This window comes from Parasteatoda tepidariorum, chromosome 4 (genome assembly GCF_043381705.1).
Source record: "Parasteatoda tepidariorum isolate YZ-2023 chromosome 4, CAS_Ptep_4.0, whole genome shotgun sequence".
Classification (NCBI taxonomy): Eukaryota; Metazoa; Arthropoda; class Arachnida; order Araneae; family Theridiidae; genus Parasteatoda; species Parasteatoda tepidariorum.
In genome coordinates this window covers 23,931,934-23,950,232 of record NC_092207.1, presented here as the reverse complement: position 1 = coordinate 23,950,232, position 18,299 = coordinate 23,931,934, and the positions used below count along the sequence as shown (strand labels likewise).

At 29.4% G+C, this 18,299-nt stretch overlaps 1 protein-coding gene across 1 annotated transcript; it reads left to right on the top strand.

Moving 5' to 3' along the window:
* Positions 1 to 1,573: 1,573 nt before the first annotated feature.
* On the top strand, positions 1,574 to 17,164 carry LOC107443795 (retinol dehydrogenase 14-like). The gene is made up of 4 exons (XM_016057787.4): positions 1,574 to 1,905; positions 11,785 to 12,027; positions 13,193 to 13,519; positions 16,492 to 17,164. The coding sequence occupies exons 1-4, from the start codon at positions 1,752 to 1,754 to the stop codon at positions 16,833 to 16,835; spliced, it is 1,068 nt and encodes a 355-aa protein (XP_015913273.1). The 5' UTR covers positions 1,574 to 1,751; the 3' UTR covers positions 16,836 to 17,164.
* The last annotated feature ends 1,135 nt before the right edge of the window (positions 17,165 to 18,299 follow it).

Sequence of the window (18,299 nt, the reverse complement as noted above, 5' to 3'; positions counted from 1 at the left end):
TACTTTACTAATTAGGTGATAAAAATACTTTAGGTATAATCTGTAAGTTTTTATAAATATGTAATTGTAACCATTATCAAATATTTTGTCAGTCACTTTTGTTGACTTTTTAATTACAGCAAACAGTGTAAAAATTTTTATATATACTTTTCCGCTGTTGAAGTTGACGATTACTGAAGTTGACTTGCAGAGAAAGAGGTGAAATTTTGAATCGAGCATTCTTCTAAAAAGGAAAATCTATAAAAGGTCTACAATCTGCATTGATGATTTAAAGTATTATAATCGCTATAAAAATTTATGTATTTAAATTTGATCCTGTACAATTATCTCTTTTGCTTTTTGTTGTATTAAGTCTTAATATAAATTATTGTTGTTTATTCAATATTTAAATCGCCGAAATATTTCTGAAAAAAGTGGAAAAGAACGGAAACAACAATACATACATAACAACAAAAACATCGTATAATTAATAAAAGATTAATAGAATCAAGCTCACGTCACAAATTTAATGTAATTTCTGCATTATTTCTGTTTGCATTACTTTTCTGTTTTAAAGCACATAGTTTGATGGAAATTGAGTGTTAATTGAGAAAAAATGCATCGCGAGATTTTTGAAAGCAAAAATAATGCAATGGTTGGGACATGTTGAAATAATGAAAGAAACAAATGTGCGAAGTAAAGCAATGAAAGGAAAACTCAGTAATAATATAAAAAGAGGTAAATAAAAGCTGAGACGAGTAGATCAGGTTGAGGAAGACCTTAATCTTATTAAAATAAAAAACTAGAGAAAGGAAAACAGTGTGCAGTGGAACTCTACAGTGGAGAAAGCTATGGTTTACTAAGGACTGTAGAGCTGGAGAGGATGAAGTCTGACTGTCTTCCGGGATATAATAATAAAAGTAGCAAGTATTTACCACTTTTTTTAGGTTATTAAAGCAAAAGTGGTATTGTTTAGAAAACAAGTTTTGAAATTTTGAAACGTTTACCTTATAAGTTAATTCGGCATTAATTACTTTTACTTGATGGGATAAACAGAGAAAGAATTTCTTATTGCGGCAACTTTTTACATTCGCGATACAACGTTTTACGTTGTGTAACAGTTGCTTGATTTCGTAAACCAAACATTCTCTTAGAACTTGTCCAAGTAATTTTGTATTCTTTTTTATTTATACGATTTACCATATATAATTTACCCTTCTCAGCTCAGAAGGCAAAATGGCAATTAAAACTAGAAGAACCAAACGATTAAATCGATCTTTCGAAAACTTAGAGCGTCAGATTAATTGTTCGAAGAAAAATAGAACATAAATGAGGAAATAAAACAGTTCAGGAATAGTTTTTAACCAAAAATTCGAAAAAGTTGTGAGTATTAAGTTCATTTTAAGACAGCCATTAATGTTATCGAAGATTACAATTCGCGTAATTATGAAATTCGAAAACAAAATTTTTTCGGAACATGGAAATTAGTATGTCTTCTTTTACGTTTATAAGTTTATTTCTGAAAGAAAAACCATACGCCAATGCAAGTTATTCCGTAACACTTACGCCTGCGCGTTCCACCTTTTGCGGGGGTGTTCGCGAACATTTTTCGCTCTTTCTCTGGTTCTTGTTTGGTCTTCCAAATCGAACGAATCATCATCTTTCTGACCAAACGACATTTTTTTTATTACCTCATTTTTTCTTTATTCTTTTCCGGTGCATTAAATATTATTATAATTATATCAGCATTTTTTTGAAAATAGTGATTCAATATGTTGGAAGGTACTTTATCGGTGTATGCATTTATTGTGATTTTCCCACTGGCTGTGATAGGTGGTTTGATATTTTTAATTAGGAATTTTATACGAACGACTGAATATTTTGATGCCGATGCAAGATTTGATGGTAAAACAATTGTTGTAACAGGTGAGGTTTTTGCTTATTGTCTTTATATTTGATTTGCTTTATTCTAGTATTAAAGTTGATAAACAAAAAATTATGAGGTAAATTAATAAAATAAAATTATTTATTAGAGAAGGTTTAATTCTAGCTATCAGTTCAATTAGAAAATATTAAAGTATATAACCATAAAATACAAATTGGGAAATAGGAAATGTAAAGAAGGCAGATTGGTATGTTGTAAGCATCATAATATTGGAATACATTCTTAATTGGAATAATTTATTTAAGTATGCTTTATACGAATAACATTCAATATTTTTGTTCCTTAGGAACGCTTCTATTGTCAAATTCCTTTTACTTGCACTGAGAAAAAAAATTTGGTGAAATTACCGTACTGTATAGAAATGACATGGTAAATTATCTATTCATGTAATGGTTATAAATGTAATTCTTATAAATGTAATGTCCTTAATTCTTATAAATGTACTGTCATGTAGTTCTTATAAATGGTTTTTATGCAATGTTATAAGGTATCATGTTAAAAGAACCAAATATTACCATATTTACAAATTTACCATACTATAAAATAATATCTTTATTAATTTTACCAAAATCATTGCCAAAGAGTTTCGTAAAAAATTATCGAGCTTTTTCTTGTTCCCATAGAGCCAGAAACACGGTAAATTGCACCATAGTCTGGTAGTTTTGACCATACTTTTTTTTCTCAATATGTGCTTCTTATCTGCCTTGAATGTCAGAAATGTTTACCGTAATTTGATTCAGAATTTTTTTCAGTGTATCGTAAAGAATCCTGAAATACTTGAAATTTAATTTTACCAAGTATATAAATTTAACACAGAGGAATTTTAACACTCCTCTCTCTGGTCAATAGTGTCCAGTCGATGATTGTTTGGTGTCTCAGTGAATGATTTTATTCAGTTTTAATCAGTAGTTCCATAAGAAATTATAAAAAGGTCGTTGAAAGACAATTGACTCAGATGGTAATTATTAAAGCAATATTCGTGGTCGATGCATATGACTAATAATTTTGTTTAAGTGCTTTATTGAGAGCAAAGCTATAGAAAACTAAAAATACCAATTCAATCCAAGAACCCAAAATCGACATTTCTTCAACAATAAGACAATCAACATTACTCAGATATTTGTCACTGCAAATACTTTACACCATAATGATGATTTTGAAAAGGAAAAATCAAAGTCAAACTTCTTGTAAAAGTGTCGGCACATTTTACCGTAATTTGATCCGTAATTTTTTATTGTGTAGATGTACCTAGTATTTGAATACAATAAATTTTTGTTTACCTGAGATAATAAGAAAACAAAACTTTTAAATGAATTGATTCAATTTATTTCTAAAGTACCATAAAAAATGAGTAACTAAAGAAAAAATTGCTTGTTATCAGCAGATGTGAGGCCCGTGGGATTTTTAGAATTAATTGATTTGAGCCTCTGTTGCGAAAGGTTTAAGACTCCTAAGATAAAGTGTAAGAGTCATAAGTGGCCTACCGAGGTTTAAAAGTGACATTAAAAAAGAAATAGAAAGTGTGGAATAGCTTACTTGTTTTGGTGCCATAACTGCTCCTTTCCAAATAAAAAAAAAGTTTTATAACGCAGTTATTGATAATATTTTAAGTCATAGTTCAAAGAAAATTTATCTTCTATTAAGATATATTTCATCCCCGAACTTTAATTTTAATTGGCAAACTGGGAAATTTAAATAATAAGTAAATTATTCTGTAGCACGTATATTTCCATTCAGACCATCAATTGATTTATTGAATTTAATATGAGAGAGATATAACAGTATTTATTTAAAGATGTTTTTGTGTTCCTTTTGCTTAGAGATTTTTTTATTTGTTAAACTTTTATGGTAACCTTAAAAAAAACTTCATTTTTCCTTCTTGAAATGAGAACAATATATCTCAGGAACTAATCTTCCCTTTATGCGGAACACTGATTTTGCTAAAGTTTATTAGGGAGAAATAATAAAAATCTACATCACTTATAGCAATCGAATTCCAATATTTTGTTTAGATTTACTTCAATTAGATTTTCAATTTTTTCCCCTTATGAATGCAACTTGGAGGTGTAAAAGAAATATCGTGGAAAGCAGATGTTCCATACTGTAAAGTGTTTGAATATTGCAGGTTTAAGGTGTTCGTCAGTAGTACATTTGAATAAGTAGTTAATCATTTATGATTTGAATAATAGATTTTGATTTCATATTAACATGATTAAATGAGTTATACGATAATGAGTCTGAGAGGTTATTTAAACTACTGATGGAAACTATTCATGACATATTGAAATGCAGATTTATATAAAAAATCAACAAAGATAAAACAGTTTTCGAAGTGTAATTCTGTGTCTTGACAATTGTTACCTAAAGGGATGATCACAGTTATACATTATCAGTGAATATTTTTTATTTATTGATTCCCTCATAATTGAGTACATGCAACTCGAGAAAAAGTGAAGTGGTTACGCCTAACCAAGTGATTTAAATCAGATTTACTTGGATACCAATTAAACATATTTAGTCTCAAACCCAAAAAGAGTTAAGATTTAACGTTAGGGATTATTTCTATTCATGAATAGAGTTGCTTTGTTTGCTCTTTTTCTACACGCTGTTTTAATAAAAAAAGCAAAATTAACTTCTCACAAACACCGTGAAAATGGCAGAACAGATTCTCACTGCCATTCTTTAAGTTCCTATTCAAATTGATTCCTACCAATGATCGCTAACAATGTTAAAGTCTTTTTTAAACACGTTCTGGCTGCCAGCATTTCAGACGATCTTCAGCTGTGTCTGAAAGTTTTGTGATGAGATTAACGCATAGAACAATATGTTTTAGTTTTTTTTATCTTCCCTAGCATGACAGTTGAAAAAAAAAAGAATGCCGAAGACGAAGAAAGGCATTGTTAACTATTAAGTCCAGATGAACTATTATATATTTTTGCCTCGTGTTGTAACATTTTAACAACATCGTGTCACAAGGTGATGCTATTTTTAATATATGATACAAAATGATTGTATAATAGAGTGCCAAAGTACTTTTTTTAAGATTTAACTAATGGTACTTGACGCGTTAAACGAAACGATTGCATAATAGTTGCGATCAAATCCTTATTCTTAAGAGTTTAATAACTTCAAAACTGCACAGATAAGATAACTTAAAAATTTTCTGGATTAGCTGTGGCAAAGCCGAGTTTAAAAAAACACCTCCGTATAGCCAACTGATGGAAAGAGGGACAAAAGGGCGATTTCTAAAATTAACTATTATAACAAGTATAGTTGTTGAGTACTTATGATGAGTGATTTATTAGAACTATTACAATTCACCCAACAAGAAAAGTATGGTTATAACTACCAGAATACAGTTAAATTTACCGTGTTTCGGGCTTTATGGTAACACCAAATGTTACCATAATGTCAAATATCTTTACCGAATCGCTTTGGTAATTGTTTTGGTTGAATTAACATTAAAATAAAGTGTTGTAATATGTGACAACATTTAAATGTGGCTAAATTTGGTAATTTTATCTTAGAGCGAGACAAAAAAAAAAAAAAAAAAAACATTTTTTCAGTATGACATTTCAGTTTAGTATTCTTTTACTAATTGTGTGGTCTTAAGAACTGTAATTTTGAAAACCAGAATTTCCTGTAAGTGGTTAACGTTGAACCGAAAAAATCACCAAATGAATGGTTCATAAATACCATATATTTTGGTTCTATAACCAGAACTATGGGTTATTTTTACCGGAAGTGTCATTACCAATAAATGCGGTAATTTTAGCAGGATTTTCTCTTCGTGTATTCACGCAGATTTATATTATTTTATGCTAGCAAAGTTTAATAGTAGTTGCAGAAATATGCAGAAAATTCGAAATATCATTAGTGGAAAGTAAACCGTTTTTCACCGTTATGAACGCTGCTTGGCGAGTTTTTATTCATTTTTCTGTTACCAGAATAGAACTTGTAGAGATCGGGGAATATTTAAGTTTGTTTATTGAGTGGGAAAAATCCGGGTTCCTGTTTCATATCCACGATGCCGTTAACGTTTGTCATGCGTCAAAAAGACGCCCCCAAAATAGAACCTTCCTCAGTTCGTTCTTTCACCAATGTGATCACGCTGCGTCTTTCAGTTGGTTATGAACAGCAATTTTCTCGCGCTTTTTTCTTCTTCTTCTCATGAAGATTGATCTTCTGGATCAATTTTAAAAGGACGTTCCTTCCAATCAATCACACATTGTTTAGTAATTTTGTTACCTTTTTCATGCAGATATTTACGTTTATTTAATAAATGCTTTCAATTTTAAATTTTGTAATTAAAATGCGAGAAAAAATATTCAAGTGGTAGAAAATAGGAAATGATGTTTTGGTTAATTTTCGAATGATAATCATATGATGAGATCAAATATAAACGTATAAATTACCAAAGCAATTAAAATAAAATTAATTTTATCCCAAATACAATGAAATATAAATCTTACCACATTAGTTTCAAATTTGTCCTTTTTCATTCATTCATATTGATATTTTTTTCTTCTTCTAAAATTTTAAATTATTTTTATGCTGATTATTGTGCTTAAACTTCAAGCCTATATTTCGCTTTTGTTATTTTTATATTATATTCATACAGTATAAATTTGAAAATTGGTATAGTTATACGTTTGTACTTAAATCATAAGTTTTGTATTATATTTAAGAGTTGAATCCCCCACACGAACTTATCTCTTCGCTGCTGCACACCATCCTATTGCAGTTGGCAGAATTGTTCTAAATATTTGACTCTCCCTCACAAACCAGCTGTTTTGTGGCTCCCTATTATTGTGGTTATTACATGCAGAGATTTAATAAAGTAAGTACTAAAATATTCAGGTACTGGCCATATGATCCAATGAATAACAATATTACAATATTTTTTTTAAAAAATTTTAAAATGATGATGAAATTAGAAACTTCCTTAACATTGTAAGAATATTGTAAAATATAATGTTTTTGTTTGTAATTTGATTTAAGAGCAAAATCATTTGTTGTAAAAGGAAAATAATATCTGGATTGAAAATTACTGAGTTAAATTTCATAAAGATTTAATGAAATGTAAAATATAGTTTATAAATATAAGTTAATAAATTTGTGCGAATATTTGACATTTGAAACTTTTGAAAATAAAATAGATTCGTTAAAAATAAGATAAATGTATGTTTTACTTCTTTTTATAAATTTATATGCTCCTTATATACTTGCGAAAAAATCTTCCGAATTTAAATTATATGTTAATAAAGCAGATACTATAAAGGTAGTTGGAAGCATGGATTACCTTATTATTTTTTTAAAATTAATTTATAAGCATTCAAAACATAGAAGAAAATGAAGCGATAAGAAAGAAAATGGGGTAAAAGAAAACGTGCATTATCTCTATATTAAAAAGTTTATTATTTTTTGAGTATTCAAAATATAGGAGAAAGTAGAGTGATAAGAGAGAAATTGAGACAGTTAGAAGCATGCTACAATTTTTTTTTAAAATTTATGAATTTCAAAACATAGGAGAAAGTGAAGTGATAAAAAAGAAATGGGATTAAAGGAAGCATGTAAATACTATCTCACTATTAAGAAGTTTATTAACTTGTGAGTATTTAAAACATATTAGAAAGTAGAGTGATGAGACAGAAAATGAATGTAAAATATATCACGCACTACTTCATTACTTTTTTATTAATTTAAAAGCATTCAAAACATGGGAGAAAGTGAAGCGTCAAGAAATAAAATGGAGTAAAAGAAAGTGCGAGTCATCTCACTTTTAAAAAGTTTATTAATTTATGAGTATTATTATAAGCATGTACTATCTCACTAATAAAAAGTTTATTAATTTATGAGTGTTTAAAACATAGGAGAAAGTAGAGTGATGAGACGAAAAATGAATGTAAAATATATGACGCATTACTTCATTACTTTTTTATTAATTTAAAAGCATTCAAGACATGGGAGAAAGTGAAGCGACAAGAAATAAAATGGGGTAAAAAAAAGTGCGAGTCATCTCACTTTTGAAAAGTTTATTAATTTATGAGTGTTATTATAAGCATGTACTATCTCACTATTAAGAAGTTTATTAACTTGTGAGTGTTTAAAACATATTAGAAAGTAGAGTGATGAGACAGAAAATGAATGTAAAATATATCACGCATTACTTCATTACTTTTTTATTAATTTAAAAGCATTCAAAACATGGGAGAAAGTGAAGCGACAAGAAAGAAAATGTGGTAAAAGAAAGTGTGAATAGTCTCACTTTTAAAAAGTTTATTAATTTATGAGTGTTTAAAACATTGGAGAAGGTAGAGTGATGAGACGAAAAATGATTGTAAAATATATCACGCATTACTTCATTACTTTTTCATTAATTTAAAAGCATTCAAAACATGGGAGAAAGTGAAGCGACAAGAAATGAAATGGGGTAAAAGAAAGTGCGAATCATCTCATTTTTAAAAAGTTTATTAATTTATGAGTGTTCAAAACATAGGAGAAAGTATAATGATAAGAGAGTAAATGAGGTAGTTAGAAGCATGCGTTCTCTTGCTATAACTTTTTTTAAACTATTTATCAATTTCAAAACATAGGAGAAGGTGAAGTGATAAGAAAGAAATGGGATTAAAGGAAATATGCACTATCTCACTATTAAAAAGTTTATTAATTTATGAGCACTTCAAACATAAAAGAAAGTAGAGTGATGAGATAGGAAACGAGGTAGTTGGAGGCATGAATTTCTTATTACTTTTTGTTATTAATTTATAAGCATTCAAAGCATGGGAGAAAGTGAAGAGATAATAAAGAAAATGAGATAAAAGAAAACGTGCATCATATCACTATTAAAACATTTATTAATTTATAAGTCTTCAAAACATAGGAGAAAGCAGAGTGATAAGAGAGAAAACGAGGTAGTTAGAAGCGTGCATTATCTCGCTATAATTTTTTAAAAAAATTTACGAATATTGAAACATAGGAGAAAGTCAAGTGATAAAAAGGAAATAGGATAAAAGGAAGCATGCGTTATCTAACTATTAAAAAGTATAACTATTTATGAGTATTTAAAACATACTAGAAAGTAGAGTGATAAGAGATAAAATGAAGAAATGGTAAAAATGCATAATTACGCATGAATTTTTTAAAATTAATTTATAAGTATTCAAAACATAGAACAAAGTAAAATGATAGGAAAGAAAATGGGGTAAAAAAAGCACGCAAAAGCTCACTATTAAAAATGCATTAATTATTATTGAATTTTAAAACATAGGGGAAAGCAGAGTGATAAGAGAAAAATAAAGGTAGTTAGATAAGTCTGTATTATCTCATTATTTTTCTTTAAAAATTAATTTATGAGGATTCAAAACATCAGAGAAAATGAAGTGATAAGAAAAAAATAAGAAAAAAGAAACACCATCTCACCATTAAAAAAGTTTATTTTTTTATGAGTGTTTTTTAAACATAAGAGAAAGTAGGATGATAAAAGAGAAATTTAGATTAAAAAAAGAATGCAGAACCAATTACAAACATGTAATATTTCAAACATGGGAACTCATCATACATGCGAGCTCACCATATTACAGTTATGATCAATAATGGGAAAATATGGAGTAAATAAAAAAATGGAGTAATGGAAACGCTGCTTTTTATTATTTTTCTGCTGGTATACTTTAATGCTGTTTGAGGACTCATTCTGGAACTATTTTAAAGTATGCTTATTGTTTCGCAATATCACCTTTATTTTATACATATAGAATTATTGTAAAAAATGAACTGAAAAGTCAATATACATTAACTGTTTTTTTGAAAAAAAAAAATACTTTTTCGAAATCGGGGCAATCGCTCTTCAGGACATTTAAAGCAAAGGAGGGACGAAAATAATCGATAACCAATTTACTTAAGTATACAACTTAAGAGCCTGTTGGAAACCTAGCACAGCAAGGCAAACTGTTTTTTTTTCTTTCTCTTCTTAATTTTAATCTCCTCTCTGCTTTACATTTATTATGATTGGTCAAAGTTTGGTTTTTTCTTTATAATTTTCTCACTTAAATATTAATTTACATTTGTTTTGTGTAATGGAATGTTTCAAAACTATAGTTTATAAATATGTGACAAAATGTATTGCAGTATCTTATAATACAAGTTACGATATGGTTATATTTGAGAGGAAAAATAATAATAATAAGAAAAATATTTGTATTTTATATCTTACGAAAATATTTGGCAAATAATAGAATGCTACTCAATGTTTTTATTGTTCAGTTTGGAAATTGAATTTAAAAACAATAATGTCATGTTTTCTTTTAAGCCTTGAAAGACTATTTTGTTAAAGTTGAGTTATTTGAATCAATTTAGTAGAGTAATTTCACGATCTAAGCACGAACTAAATTAATAAAACATGAAACATTCAGAATTTTATCGATTATTTTTAAAAATTTTCTGGAGAAAATTTCTCAACAGCCTTAATCGTCATCGTTTAGCATTAAACTTATTATTTCAAATCTTTTCCGTTTTAAATGGCAGTTACTGCAGTGAAAAGTGTCATTGATAAGCATCATTTTATGAATAATCTAGAATGAAATCGTTATCCGTGATTACTTGAACTTTGAAATTGTATTTGCCTTAGAAATATGTAAAAAGAGAAGGAGAGAGAATTGTTGATTTTTTCCAGTATAAAGAATCATAGTTGTCCACGGAGCAAAATTAAGTGAAGCATTATATTAATACTTTAATCAATTCTACAACATAAACTGATTTCGCACAAGATGTCTATTGGTTCTAATTAAAATATCTGGGATATATGAAGACCAAGAAGATAAGGGAGAACGGTTTTCGTCCATTTTTGCTAAAAATGGAGATTGGATAACCATCTGTTGCATTTTGAGGAATACTAAGTTTAGGCATGTCATATCAATAACGTGAAAAATTTGTCCTCCCCTAGAGTTATTACATTTTGAAGATGGGTCACGGTTTCTGTTCATGCGTAATGATGAGGAAAATGGTTTCTGTTCATGCGTAAACAAGGCGAACAAAAAAAAAATATTTAAGAAGACGACGGGAGTTTTACTGAGGAAATATTGATTAGAGAAGAATTTCGAAGAAAAATGGCTCTTGTCCAGCCCGATTTTCGAATTTTATTTTTTGCAACATCAAAAATTGTAAATTTTGTGACATTTTTTGGAGAAGTAAGTAAGTATTTGAGATAATCATCTATATTCTATTTTCATGATTTCAATCGTATGCTAGCTCCTGAAAAATCTCAAGCCTTTAGATTCGTTTTTTTCAGAGAATCAGCTTTCATGGCCATATATCGTTTTTCTTTCTTGGTCTTCAAATTTAATTCTTTTTGCTTTTGAATCTACATAATTAAATTTTTTTATATATTTGTATATTTTTTAAAGTTATAAGGTTTTCAAGCTGTCCGATTTCATAATAAGTTGCACAACTTGTTATACATTTTAGTAACAGGATTTCTCGGCGATTTTTTAAATTCCTCTTTGAAAATAAGTTTGAAATAAACACTTAATTCGTCCCAAATTATATCTCCGTTATAATTTGTAAATTTTTTTTTATGTTACTTAATTTTGTGCTAGCACTCTGAGAACGTACACTATGGAACGTGAAACACTTGGAACGGTTTGAACCATCATAATTATCCAATCATAACCAAGCACCAACTCCACTCTTAGAGTTGCGTCTTTCAATTGCCTTGGTAGGAATGCTGCATAACTTTACCACGTAAACTCTCCATACATCCAACCGAATTTACCAAACTATTGATAACTTTAAAGTATTTTTTTTGGTTTTTCTATTACTTTTCTTTAGGCTTAAGTTTTAATCGATTCTTTTTGTTGTTGTAGGAGGCAGTAGCGGATTGGGACGAACCCTGTCAGTTGAGCTTGCCCGAAGAGGTGCTAGGGTTATTGTTGCCTGTAGGACAAAAGCCAGAAGAGATTCGACAGCGTTCTTCTTGCGTAGTAAAACAGGATCCTTCAATGTTCGAACCATGTTTATGGATCTTACAAGTCTTGACTCGGTCTATGACTTCTGTCAAGAGTTGGTGGAAACAGAAGAAAAAATAGATGCTGTGGTCAACAATGCGGGTAAGTGTGTTTTTACAGTAGATTTGCAAGATTTTCGGTTTTAAATAAGTGCTGAAGGATACATGAAAAACACTATAAAAGGTTACAGTTTCCTTATTTGTGATATTAAAATAATCACATAAATAAATATATACCTAATGTAAAAATTAAGATATACACGTATAAACTCGTATGCATTACTCTATTAACCCCTTCCTTCTCGCTCTCGTGAAAATGATGGGGTGAGGTTTCGCCCTCTATTTCTTGCTCCCGTGATATTTCCGCGCTGGAGTGTTCAGTAGTAACGCGCCAATAAGAATAAAACTAATTCTTTTCTTTTGCTGGAAAACATTTTATTTCTCATTTTACACATATTTCTCATTTTACACAGATGGCAGTACCAGGATATTTTTAAGGTAATTGTAGATAATTAGTTTATTTTAAACTAGATGTCAGCACTAATCAAATACGTGTATTTGTGATAGAAGAATAAAACAGGCACTTTTATGACCGTTTTCTTGAAAATTAACCAATCGTTAAGAGGTTAAACATTCCGCTATCAAAATTTTATTTTTTCATGTTAGTAAATTGTATGAATCATTGGTCCATAGTAAAAGTCGATTTTAATATTGAAAAATTCAAAAACTTTATATCCGTTCATGCCTAGTGCCTCCATAAAGGAACTTTTTTTTCCTTCTAAAAATCACATCATAATTTCAAATGAATTATTATTCTCAAATTTGAATAAAGTATTATTAAATATTTATTTTTTTTCAAAAAATTTATGAAAGGCAGAGCATACCAAGAGTTAAATTGATAATTCTGCATCCTTTTATTTCTTAGAATCAAAAGTTTCAATTTTTCAAATTTCAAGTTCAAATTTTTTGTCTCACGCACTCAATATTATAGCTGTATTCATAATCATTTTAAACACTTGATCATTGGTGCTTGTAATAGTACTTCATTATTACTTGTTACTATAGATGTAACAAGTTAAATGCAATTATAATTGTAAACTTATGATTACGATTACAGAAAGCAGAAGGACTTGTTACTTGTAATTGTAATGCAATGTATACTAACTGCGTATTTGCAAATTTTGATTTTAATTATTGTGTTAGATTTGATTTTTTTTCTGCGTTACTTTTTCTTCATTCAACATATTTATGCATTTTTTATGTTACAGCTACACTGTGTCCTCAAGACAAGACTTCTGATGATTTAGATATGATGCTAGGTGTCAACTACCTTGGTCACTTCCTGCTCACTAATCTACTGTGCGAAAAAATGCTCCAGCATGGCACGTCCAGTAGTCCAGGACGCATCATAAACATTGTATGTGGTAGTTTCCGTTCCGGCCACATTGTGAATATGGACGAACTAGAAGGCAAGATGTCCAGCTACAACATGAGAAACGTTTACCGATGCAGCAAACTTGCTCTTCACCTCATGACTAAAGAATTGGCTCACAAATATGTTGATGAAGGAGTAGTTTCATATTCTGTCGACCCTGGTATATACTCTTTTGAAATTTTTTTAGCGAATTAAAATAAATCTGGGAAGATTAATAGATAAGGCTTCATTAGATTATGCTTTATTATTTTGTGTTTGAGTGTACTTGCATCAAATAAAATATAAGAGCCATGATGGCTCAGGGGATAGAGCGTTTGCCTTCCCATGAGGTGAACCGGGTTCGAATCCCAGCTATGGCTTATCGATACGAATTCCGCATCCAGCTTGCACTGACTACAGTGCTGACGTAAAATATCTTTAGTGGTAGACGGATCATGGGTTAGAGTCCCCTTGCCGTCAGGCTAACAGTCGGTGGTTCTTATGGTTTTCCTCACCATGTAACGCAAATGCAGAGTAGTTCCATCGAAAAGACGTCCACGAAGGCAAATTTCTCCTTATACTTGTTTCAGAAGCTCCCTTGTTTTCTGCATTGGGCTCAAAATTACAAGGCTACGGAGTTAGTAGCTGTAAACCCCAAAAATTGGGTCTGCTGTTCAACGACGGTAAAAAAATAAAATGAAATAAAATATTAAAAGTAATAATGTAATTGCAGCTTTCAAACTAAACAGTCAATTTTACTGCTTTGTAATCATCATAAGTTTTTCTTTACAATGCTATACTGTATTATATCACTTGTGTTCCCTTATTCTTATTACCCAAAAGTTTTGTTTCTACTATATTTTATTATTGTTGATACCTGCAAGATTGTCCAGCGAGAATCCAAAAGGGCTTTTTGGCCGCAATATTTTGATCTGATGCAAATAAAAACTAGTGTAAGGTTATATCCCAGATGGTAGTGTAATGTTGATTTCAATGTCATCACCAACTTTTATTATAAAGCCCAACAAGTTTTATAAATGATTATCAAATAAACCACGCTGGTTTGAAATAATGTTAAATTTAATTTTACTTTAGTTTACGAGCTGTGGGATTCGCATTAAGATTCCATAACCAACCCTATTATCGGGATTAAATCCGCCTTTACAAAACAAAGCTGGAAAAATCCTCTGAAATCGAGAATGAATCATCATTTGCAAATCAAGAGTAAAAAGCGTTCTCAAACCGAGGGTAAATTCATTTTCTCAAGATTTATTTTCCATCCAATTTGCATCCAATGATTGCATTGAAGAGCCTGGATGAAGTAGAATGAAAAAATGCAAATACAAGGTTTATAGTATTCGTAAATAAGAGCTAAAATATGAGATTTTTTTTAATAAAGGTGCCTGAATGCTTTTATTCACTCTTTAAGGAAACAAGTTTTGCACACTAATATTTATACTAAGTTTAGAAAAGGTATTTAAGTTAACCTTTCTATGTCAACCAAATAAAAATGAAAATGCATCGTTTGCTGTAAGGTTGTCGGCTATTTGCGTATTATTTGGATTTATTCATCTTCGACGTATGTTGTGACTTTCTATTCTTAATAATTAATTGCTCCTTTCCTTAATTGTTATAATCTTTCTCACTAACATGCACAAGAGTACGAAGTCTCTTTCCTTTGCTTTTTCTGTCTAAATTTCGAGCTATGCTGTAGTGAAATGACAGTTGAGCAATATCTCACTAGAATATAACCTCATAAAGAAGAATATAATTTCTTCTATAGAGGAAGAGTATTCCATTCATTTGCGATTTTCAGTTTTTCAATTATATCAAAATTTAAGTTAATGATTTTCTACAATTTCTGGTCTTTAATTAACTCAAAACTCTAAATCTAAGTTCTTTAAGAAGTTAGTCCCACTGTGTAAAATGTCTTGTATTAATTGCACTGAGTACCCTAATTCTGATTGAAATTCGTTTCAGCTTTGTGCAGAAATCACTGCGTTTACTTCCTATTTCTCGCTATAAGTTTGGTTGTTAAACACTATTATTGCGCCTCTTAAACCTCTTTCTATGATAATGAGATAATTGTGGCACGAAAGGCTTGCACGAAATAATTTGGTTACAGTTTCGAACCAAATATTTTTAATGCAATATATCACAAACTCACTTTCGTCTCTGTTATGCTTTCTGTCTCTGTTATGCTTTCGTCTCTGTTATGACATTCATTAATTGTTTAATGTATATTTTCCTGAACTTACAGCACAGGAAGGATCATTTTAACAGTCAGACTTGAGTTTAATGTATTATTTTAGTTTTATCTATCTTGAAAACAATGTTTTGTGTTAAATCTTATAAGTGTTTAGGACACTTTAAAAAATATCCTTGAGTAAGGAATGAGACAAAATATCAGTATATAAAATGTGGCTTATGGAAGAAAATATTGTGAAGCGTTTGCAGCTCTGGTAAAATGGTGATTATGGCGGAGGTTATTACATTTTGAAAATTTGTAATTATGTTACTGGTTATAATAATTTCATATTTAATCCTTTGACTCAGATGGGACAACGGTGTCCCTTTTATATGTATATTTCATCTAACATTCTAATTAAAAATCAAAAATGCATTTTGGTGTATTTTAATGAATAAAAAACAGTATAATACTTACGAAAAAATTCTGTTAAATCTCGGAATTATATTTACACTAAAATATAAAATCCTTAAAAGTAGTTTGAAATTTTTTTTTCTATTTATATTCAATAACTTATAATATTTGATTTTGTAAACTAAAGAAATTTCAATGAAGAAAAACTGTTTCTCTTTGATGTTATGTTCTCTTTGACTGCAAATAAGTGCAAATTTGAAAAAGAAATGTATTTTTTGGAAGTGAGCCAAGTTTGGTAGATTTTACCTTTAACGTAGAAAAAGACAGCGGCGTTTCATGCTATATTTCATAACCATGAACTATTAAAATGCTAAACATGATATTTTTTGTCTTATTTTGACCTTAATTAATACAAAATACTGAAAAAGTATGAAAAATATGTTTTATAAAATTTCTTTGTTAAAGAGTTAATAAGTATTAAAATTATGTTGTTATATTTCTTTAGTGATTTTTTACTGTCTGATAAATTTCTTACATTTTTTTCCTCTTAGGTTATGTTAACACTGGACTTTACAAGCATTTAGAGGGCCCAATGGGAAAACTGAACCAAACCTGCGCCAAAACTCTCTACAGAACAACCGAAGAAGGCATGCAAACGATTCTTTATTGCTTGGGATCGAAGGATGTCCTGAAAGAATCCGGATCACTCTTTAAGGACTGTCGCAACTGCAACGTCAGAAGCTGCGAGTGGACCGAGAATAACATCAAAGACCTTTGGAGCAGAGCTTCAGACCTCATACTTTCTAAAGGAATTAAAATGCAATTAGCTCCTCCTGAAGAAGAAGAAGAATCTGATAAAGGGGACGCCAAGAACGAAGCAGAAGATTCAGAATAATGAAAAAAAAAATGCTAAGCATACAGACTTAATTGAATAACAAGAAGAACAAAAAAACATTTAACGGTTATTTTAGATTTATTTGTTGGTGCAAGTAATTGAGTAGGATATTTGAAATTTTCTTGTAAATCAATTAGCTTGACATATTTTTTTTTCTAATAGTGTTTTGTATTACATCGATTGTTTTAAATTTAAATTTTGATAAATGTCATATGGTTTAAATATATGCTTTCTGATTTGTTTGTTCGTATATAACTTAATTTATTTTTAAACATGTTATTTTTAAAGCTTATAATTCAAATGAAATAAAAGTAATTATTATTAGTTTAGTTTATTAGATAGTTCTTTCTTTACTATTACAACAAAGATTTTGATTTATGATGTTATGTTTGCTGTAAAACATAAAAATTAGAAAACAAGTATGCATGGTTTGCTATTTGATATTATTTTACAAGTCTTCTATGCTAACCCACACGGAAAGATCGAGGTATTTTTGAGGCATAAATGAGGTATTTTTAAAGGTACAAAGGAGGTTGTTATTTAAATGCGTCGTTAGGTTGAAAAGAGTACAAATGAATACGTCAAAATTAACCTCAAATATACCTTAAATGCACCTCTAGAGGTATATATGTATCAACCTAAGGTGTTTCCTTTTATATCTGTGGAGAGGTAGACATTTGCTACTTTAAGGTGTTTCGTTTTCAACCTTAGGTTATTACTTATCAACCTGAAGTATATATTTTTTACACTTGTGGAAGTATTTATTCAACAACCTAAGGTGTTTCATTTAACACTTCAGGTTATTATAAATGTACTTCAGGTGTACTTTTTGACACTTGGAAAGGTTATTTTTTACTAACGTGAGGTGCTCCATGTTCTACCTTAAGTTATTATTTCGTAACCTCAAGTACATATTTATGTATTTTTAGAAGCATTAATTTACCAACCTAAGATGCGACATTTTTCACTTCAGGCTAATATAGCTCAATCTAAAGTTTTTTTTAATACTTACGAAGGTAATAATTCACAAACGTGAGGTGTTATGCGGTCCACCTAGTTTATTAATTTTTAACCACACTTAACCTTATACAAAGATATTATAGATATTATATAAAAAATAATGCATATTTTTACACTTTTTCACTAGTAAAGATCTTCATTTATTAACCTGAAGTTTTTAAGATTACATCTTCGGCAGTAATTGCTTCTTTTGTTGAACTATAAAAGAAAGTTTCAAATACATAATTATCCCGCAATTTTAATAGATTGAATTAAATAATCTTGAAATGACACTTATCCCAGTTCTACAGTTAAAAAAAAATAATTTGTGGGAAGTTACTTTCTTATAAGATAGATGTCGCAGGTGCTTGAATTTTTAAAGCTATGAAACTGCATATTTAAATAATTATTTGGCTGAAATTCAAAATACTTTTATTTGAAACTAAAATTAATTTTTTTTACAAA